Raw genomic sequence first — 8,594 nt, forward strand, 5'->3', positions numbered from 1 at the left:
TGTAATTGAATTTAGTTAAAAAAAAATAATTGCAATATTTAAAAATTCAGAAAAATAACCACATTTTTTTATTTTTAATTAATAAGTAAATTTTTGAAAGCAAACAATTTAACCAGAAAACGCTTGGTTTTATATTTTTTACTCTTCCTCTAGGTAGTAGAAGAATTTTGTGTTTATTAGTTGATCGTATAGAAAGCAAATGAAAGTTGGATCACATTATATAATTTGAATTGATTTTTAAAGCAGGTAAAGAAAAATGAAACAAGTATCTTTCAGTTCCATTTATTCACTGTAACAACATTTGTTTACTACACAATTATACACATAAATATTAACTAATTATTTTTGGCTTATAGGTAACTGTGGTAGCTGCTTATAAATTTCAGTATGTACAATTAGCTACATAAATAAATAAATATAATAGTTACAGTCAGTTATGTACATGAAGCATTTCTACAATAATAATAAAGAAACTAATTTGCACGTACTCGTATGTTGTGAATGAGGCCGAGAAAACAATTTTATTTTGATAACAAAAATTTGCACAAAAACCCATATTTTTAATATGCACTTGTTCACACAAGTCCAGACATGGGCGGCCGATTTACTGGACTGGATGGTAGGTTATGCACTGCTGCGGCAACAGCGGCTTGGTGATGGTAATACAAAGAACTGGGGTACCCTGTGGGAGATGTTACGGAAGTACCACTGGTCCCCCCGTCTCTGCTCACTTCGAGAGGATGGTGCAGACTCAAAGCGTGGTTCTGCTCAAATGGGTGTCGTATAGTCGAGTTGGCCGATTCGTGGTACAGAATGGGTACCCTGACGAGTCTCTGGGCCGCATGGGCCATATTTGCAGCCTCTAACTCGGCGGCCAACTGCCGCTTCCATTTATTTCGCCGATTTTGGAACCAAATTTTGACTTGGGTTTCAGTTAAGTGGAGACTCGCCGCTAGACCCGCTCGTTCCGAGGACGACAAGTACCTCTTCATGTCAAAAGTCGACTCTAGTTGAAACACCTGTGATCTGGAAAACACAGTTCGCGTTTTCTTTTTCCGTTTGTTGGAGAGAGAGTTTCCAGGACTTAAACTCGAGCTTGGCATTTTCTTGTCTTTGTCGTTGTCGTAGTCACTTTCGTCTTCTTCGACTTCTTCGTCTATGATCATGTTGTCGTTGTCCCGGTATGGACTTTTTGAGCGAATGTAGTTCTGGTCAAGGAAGGCGGGATGACTCGAGGGGATGTGATGGGGGCTTCCTGGTGATCTTGGGTTGTCTGAGGGTGACGATGGGCGAGATGAACGGCTGGTTTCGAGGGTGGTTGAGGTGTTTTGGGTGTCGCGGGGCGAGATGGGCGGGGATTGGTCATCGTTGGTGGAACATCCTGAAAAGAAAATTACTATTGATTTCCTGTTACCAATAATTAGTTAAATATAATAAAATAGGTACTAATTACTCATCCAGACAAATAGGTGTGTTTGAAATCCCGCCAGACATAATTTACTTCGTGTGAAATGAGATTCAAGTAGGTACCTAATTAATACGATTAGGTAAATTACAACTGTATGGTAAAATTGTCAACGTAGTACTATTTCGGTATATTTGCCATACTTCTATTTTAATTGTTGTAGTACTATTTCGGTATATTTGCCATACTTCTATTTTAATTGTTGTGAAATATTTAGAGGAGCAATCTCAATTCTAAAGCATTTTATTATTACTTAGGTACACACAAACTCAATGCTTCAAACACCTACATTGTCAAGGCATTCACCGATTAAAATAATATCTGCAAATTCATTATTCGAATACATATTTTTTAGCGCGTAATTCTCAACTTTTTTCTTCATACTGATAAGAATGATTGAGAAGGAATTGTTTATTATTTTTCTAGGACTTGTTGGAACGTTTTCTATAGCGTAGTGAACAGCTTAAGCATCTTTTTTTTTTATACAGGGTGTATAAACCATTGTAAAATTTTGTGATTATGTAAATTAAAAGCTTTCTGTAAATTTATTACTTAATTGTGTCTATAAACCGGTGACAAATTAAAAATAATTACTCTGAAAAAACCATAAATGTGTCAAAAGACGAAGACTTAAGTATGTCGTAAAAACCGTATGACATGAAAAAGGTGTTTCAGGTGCTTATATTTTAAGAACTTAATTGAATTAACTAGTTTGCGTTAAAATATGGCGGTTTAGTAAAAGTTGATCTTGTTTTATTTTAATCGTTTTACAATACTATTTTAGATTTGTTTTTCAAACCTTTTCGGCGGGAGAAGAAGAGTGTTAGATTACTTTTTTAAAGGCCTACTCGTCAATATTTGGGTCACAAGAACACGAAAATGATTTAGCTGTTATACTTAATTTGTTTTGTATTTGTTTGTTGAAATATTTAAGCTTTTTAACTGTTATTGCATATTCTGAATCTTTATTAAAAAATAATTGACCCATGTTTTCGTTTTTTTTTTGAAATCTTAATTTTAGTACAAAAAATATATACAGGGTGTTCGGTCCAAGTCGCCTCGGCTGATAACACCTAAACTTACTTCATTTTTTCAAAAAGTAAATATTTAAGTAATAATATTCATTCTTGTGTTTGTTAGTAAATGTATCAAATTTTTTTAGCACATCCGGTGTTGCCAGAAATGCTACCCAATTTAGTTTTTCATATAGAACACCTCTCGAAACAATATTTATTACATTTTGCGTAACACAATGCAATCAGAAAGCATCTTAAATCTTAGAATTTTATAAGGAAATTGGTCGCGTAGCCTGATTTTTAATTTTAAAAGAAAGGTGTGAATAAAAAATGCTTGGATACAGTTTAATTGTTGGTTTGACAAATCTAAATTGTCAGTGTTATGATGAGCGAGTTCTCTTATGGAAACTCTTGGATTTTCTTCGACTGATAACAGAACATTCAGATTTCTATTTTCTTGTTCTTCACTAAGAACCACACGTTTTTTAGTTTTAAGCAGCGAACCTATTCGTCTCAGTTGTTTTTCAATTCGACTAAATTTCCAACGATTTGCAGTCGTCAGTGCTTTTGGGATTGTTACGTAGTAAAGCGGGAATTTATCTCGGATTTAAATTCTACCTCAAACTATAATCGAAATTATAGTTTTCAAACTCTTCCAAGTTAATTTTATTGATGGATCGCTTCCTTTCTAACGTATAAAAGTAAAAAAAACACACAACACAAAAACTCCTTATTAGTATAAAATAATCACAATTCCACTTTTGAATATACACTTCTTTCTATTCAAAAGTAAAGTGTACACTGGCGGCCACGGAATTTTGGACGATTTGTCATTCGACTGACATAAAAATGTAAAACGGGCCTTAGGCAACTAACCTCACTTTCGGTTTTTGTAATTTTTATCCTGATAGCTAGAGCAAAAATGACAAGTCAAAATAATTTATTGAACTTAATATGAAACACGTATTGCTGGCATTATTGTTCCGAATAATATAAGCCAAAAATAAATTTCAAATTTTATATGTAGTTTCAAACGGCAAGCGTGGCTTACATTGACATTTTTTGAACTGATATAAATTCGATGACCAACATTCGTGTCCGTCACTGCATTATTTCATCGTGTATAGTCGTACTTATTCTCTCTAAGATTATAATTATGGCCATGATAAAATTAGTCTGTTGTGTAAGTGATAACCGATATCCTATTGAACAGAAATCCCAATCGTAAATTTTTAAGCAGATTTTTACCTGTAACCTTACTTGGAGCTGGACCGAGTCGGTGAAAACAACCAGTCTTCGAAAAGTAATTTATTGCAAGGGCGCGTGGGTTCTAATACTTTTACAATAGATTGCCGTAACTACTGGTAATGAGGTTTATGGTAGTTGTATAATCTTAAAAAATAAGTATGGGAAAATTTTCAGACTGTTTCTATGGTTTCTTTACTTCCTTTTAAAATTCTTTGAATTTATATGTTGTCACTGATGTCAGTTTTTACACAAGTCATTTTTTGCACTGGATATTATGTCTCCGCAAACAAGAGAAATGATAAGAACTTGCATTATCAGAAAACTAGAAGAAGGTCAATTAGGTCAGTTGTACAAGAATTTCACCTTACACTTAGACAATAAAAGAAATAAATTTATATAAAAAAAAAGTTTTTTTTTGGAACAGCCTATTAGAAGAGGAAACAAGGAAGCTATCTTACCTTACTTGAAATTTTTCTTTGGGGCGCGAGTTCTGACACAGCCTGTATTTATTAAATTTATTTTTGTTTACTTTTGAAACAAACGATGTATTTATTTACAGTTTAAATCATCAGTTTACATTTTTGAATTTTTGTTTAATTTTCGTAACGATTAAATCAAAACACATTTGCAAATCTAACAACATTTATTTATTTTGTTTATTTTGGCTAAATTCTGTACCTATTGTTTGACATCAGTATAAATACAGGATGCGGCAGAACTCGCGCCCCAGAGAAAAATGCCATGTACGATACCAAGAACATGGAAAAAGTGTTAAAATAATTCTATCTTTAAAAATGTCGAAGTTATGAGAGCTTAAATTTTACAGTTTGACTATTTATTTCTGTTGGAAAAATAATTTTCTAAGTTTTTTTGCTACAAGCCATTAAAAGAGAAAACAAGGAAGCTGTATCCTAAATTGTAACTCTGATGTTTAATGTAATTTATGGCTTTTTTGGCAATTTTTTTATCTTTACTAAATAATTATAAAAAACACATACAAGATCATCAGTATCAATAAATAGGCATAAAAATGTCAAATGTCAAAATTTTTTGATATAATTTTTTTCTGTTCCTGGTATCTTATTTTACTTGAAATTTTTCTCTGGGGCGCGAGTTCTGACACACCCTGTATAAATAAGGCGTTAGTTTTGACTTTTACAAAATCTGTAACTGTAAAACACACAAGAAACAAAAATGAGAAATATTTATCTATATAAAAATTACTGGCACTGAGTCTTTAAATTGAAATTGCATTAAAAAATGGGAGAAGTCGAAAAGAACAAAAGACCACTGCGTACAAACTACAAACTAATCTTAAATCGATAATAATAGTAATAACTTGTAATACAATTATGGCAAACTTTTAAAATTTCTCAAGAAGTGTGACATATCCTTGGTTCATGGATCGATCACCTTGACTCGCTTCTTCAGCGCTTGAGATTTTCCGATAATATTTGAGAGCGTATTTAAACAGCACGAAAATGGTTTCCGAAACCTTACGCTAAGTTTGAGTCTAATCGACGTAAGCCGTAGAAATGCGGATTGAACAGCATTGACAGTTACACGAAACACAATCGCTTCCAACAATAAAAATACCTCGATGTTAATCTGCTTTCCCTAGATTTCCATTTAGGTGCAAAATCACTCACCGTTAGGGCTGGATTTTTCTTGCGGTAATTGCGAGGGTATTCGTCCCCAATACCATGGTAACGTCCTCGGGTCCGTGGGGCCGCCGCAAAGAGCGGCATATCTGCTGCTGGCGGCCGCAAGAGCTCCGAAATGCGTCATGAGACCCAACCTGAAAGAACAAACATCGACGATTAATTAATTATATTCGAGTTGAGGAAAGTTCGCTGTTTGTCGAAACTTTCTTCCGGGGAGAGAATCTCCACTTAAGGCATTATAAAGTTGGTATTAAATCACCGTTAAAAATTAAAAAGGAGGTGCTGGTGAATCGATATTCCGGCGGTCCCTTGGGGCAATCTGTGAACTAAGTCTATCTGCCATTAAATTTGCATCAAGTTAAGTGTTCTTCTTCAAAGAGAGAACTCGCTGAGCGGAAGAAGACTTCCTCAGAATTCCCTAAGAAGCTTATACTACCAGTTTAAGTGGCTCGATATTGCGACATGATCGATAAACAAGTCTACAACTCGATCGCCCAACGTTTTTACCCATTTCACATCGAAATTTATCTAAATCAATGGAAACCATTCTGCCATAAATTGAACGAAAAGAGCGATGTAAATTATTATAGCACATCAGCCATTAGTAATATAGGTATAATTTATTTGTTATATTCAGCCGATAAATATTTAATTGGTATTTTATTTTTTACTGTTCAATTCACCCAAATAGAGTGTTAAAATAACGAATAATAAATCGCATGAGAATGCTGAAAACGTTGATAAAAACTGTCAAGAATGTCAAGTCTTAAATCTTGGCTTTTGTGGATTATAAGAAGACGCCTGAAGGGATGATCTTATAATCATCTTATGTTCTAAGGCCCCTTGAAAGTTTCTTATATGACTTAGCACTCCTTTTCCAATTTACTTCAAGAATATTTGGAACGCGCAAAGCTTCCAATCAAAGATCAAATTAGGTCAAAAATACCAATTTTACATTAATTACCCCAATTTAAAATTCAAATCTTGTTATTTAATAGGATAATTAAGATAATTAAGCGTGTTTTAGAACGTCTCCTAGATGAGTAAAACCTGTTCGTGATATTAAATTTTAATTTATGCTGTAACACGTTTTTTTATGTTTTAAAATTAGCACAAACTTGAGTATCTAATAAATTAAATTTATTGAGTTTGTGCAGAACATATGTTTAATATTACATAAAAAATCAACAAGTTTTGAAACAAAGTCAATATGTTATATAATTTTCTTCCAACACGTATTATTTTAAATTGGTATATTATATTCCTGCAGAACTGCGAAAATAAGAGCTATGAATTGAGTTAAGAAATGCCAAATTTTTCTCATGAAAAAAACAATTTTTTGGTAAAATTGATAGCGTGATTTAGAAAAAATTAGTTTAGTAGCCTCGTTTGTTTTTTGTTTTTTTAATTCGCTAAAGATTGAATTTTGTTCATACAATTTTTGTATATCTTTTGATAAATTGTCAATAAATTTTTGCCAAGTTATAAATATTTTTTTTTATAAAAATCGACATGATTTTTCGTGTTTGTTATGTAATTTAACAAGCAAACAATTACACTTTTGGTAAATACTTCAATTAGCAACAATAAACCGGCGGATAAAATCTAAAAAATTTCGCGAATCGAATTTAAAACGTATTTTGTTTGATTTAAATTTATCATCGTTATCTGTGGCTACTGTTTTAACTCTCTTTTATTTCATTCATTAATAAGAGTGACACATTCCTCACTGGAAAAATTTTTAATTTTAATGAGTTTGCGTACATTCAAATTACATACTTATTTTAGCACCCGAAAGTATAATAAATTTAAAAATTTTTGTCGCAAAATGGGTGCCGCAAATGTTTATTACCCTAGAGAGTAATTTTTTATTAAAACAGTTTCCGACAATTTTTCTACGAAAAAAGGCAAAATTATGACGAAAAAAGATTTTATCTCATGATTTGGAACTATTTAGGGTTAATAACCTTGCGAGTTAACTTGCTTGCGAATTTACAAAGGGATCCCCTGCTAATTAAAACAATATTAATAAATCTAAAACGTGTGTCCAAAAACGGAAACTATCATTTATGCACGACTAAATTTACATTCCTAATAACAGGCTTTATGACATTTTAATATAAATATTTAATTATAAAAGACTGTTAATAGATCAGATTAGGCAAGGTGATGGTTGTTTCGTTTTTTTATCATTAGATATACATATCTTAAAAACTGTCATGTTTAATTAAAATTAATGTTAGTTAGAGACTCACCGTGAAAGCATCGCACTATCAGCATTGTTAGCAATTCCACTCTCTAGAATACTTTGTCCGGTAGTGAGAAAACCGTTTTTCTTAACCGCCGGTTCGGTTCTTGACAGTATACTCGATATGGAAAAATTCGTGGAAGCTCCTGAACTTTTCTGTTGAACTTTGGCTAAATCCTTGTTATCAGTTTTTTCATCGTCACTTGTTTTGATAACCGGAAAACACGTAATGTTTGGTGTCGCGATATGGTTGATTAACCGGAAGTTTTCCGGTTCGGGTGATCCGTTCCTGCTTGAAGATTCCGGACTTGAAACAACGTTAACTTCGATATCACGTACCGGCGAACTCATTTTTTAATCACACCACCCCGTATATTATCCAACCACACGCACACTTGTTATTTTTATGTTTCCGGTCAGTACATAAATATCGTCAGCAAACAACTAGATTGTCTATGACCAAATACTGGTTGTAAGTGTTTTGAGAGAGTTTGTATGATCAAGAGGGCGGTGAAATTGAGGACACTCCCTCTTTCAACAGAAACACCCCTAACTTTACCTGATATTCTTTCTTTCTCTTTAGCTCCGTGTCGGTGCGTATTGCCATTTCAGTCGCACCCTTAACGGTTATAACTTTAGAGAGGGCCTCTTACACATATACTTTACAAGCTGTGCTATGTGCAATTTGATGTTGTTGCTTTTTCTTCCTTATTGTGATGTAATTCGCACATCTTTGTTTACATCCACTCGGATTGGCACACCTTTGAAGTGTTCCGTCTTAGTGCCCGGTTCATTTTACGCCGAAATCTTTACTCAAAATTGCCGAATAATCTTGTGTTTACAAATAACTCCTTTGGGAGCTTATCATGTTTAGAAGGGTTAATTTTGAACGATTTCTTGACTGAATCGAAAACTCTATTTTTGTCATGTCGTGTTTTCTCATCTACAAAATG

The 8,594-nt window shown here is 33.2% G+C and overlaps 1 protein-coding gene across 1 annotated transcript; it reads right to left on the reverse strand.

Annotated features, from left to right (window-relative positions):
* Positions 1–351: 351 nt before the first annotated feature.
* On the reverse strand, positions 352–8,189 carry LOC123015439 (homeobox protein Hmx). Its single transcript, XM_044415164.1, has 3 exons — positions 7,649–8,189; positions 5,379–5,527; positions 352–1,381 (listed from the first exon to the last, which is right to left on the reverse strand). The coding sequence occupies exons 1-3, from the start codon at positions 7,990–7,992 to the stop codon at positions 576–578; spliced, it is 1,299 nt and encodes a 432-aa protein (XP_044271099.1). The 5' UTR covers positions 7,993–8,189; the 3' UTR covers positions 352–575.
* Between the last annotated feature and the right edge of the window lie 405 nt (positions 8,190–8,594).

This window comes from Tribolium madens, unplaced genomic scaffold (assembly GCF_015345945.1).
Source record: "Tribolium madens isolate multiple individuals breed KSU strain unplaced genomic scaffold, Tmad_KSU_1.1 Scaffold_19;HRSCAF=116;Tcas5.2_LG9, whole genome shotgun sequence".
Taxonomy (NCBI): Eukaryota; Metazoa; Arthropoda; class Insecta; order Coleoptera; family Tenebrionidae; genus Tribolium; species Tribolium madens.

Coding starts and splice junctions, on each gene's coding strand:
- LOC123015439 (XM_044415164.1), bottom strand. CDS start 7,992: ATGAGTTCGCCGGTACGTGATATCGAAGTTAACGTTGTTTCAAGTCCG. Junction 5,528..7,648: donor GATAGTGCGATGCTTTCACG/GTGAGTCTCTAA, acceptor TTGTTCTTTCAG/GTTGGGTCTCATGACGCATT. Junction 1,382..5,378: donor AGAAAAATCCAGCCCTAACG/GTGAGTGATTTT, acceptor TTTTCTTTTCAG/GATGTTCCACCAACGATGAC.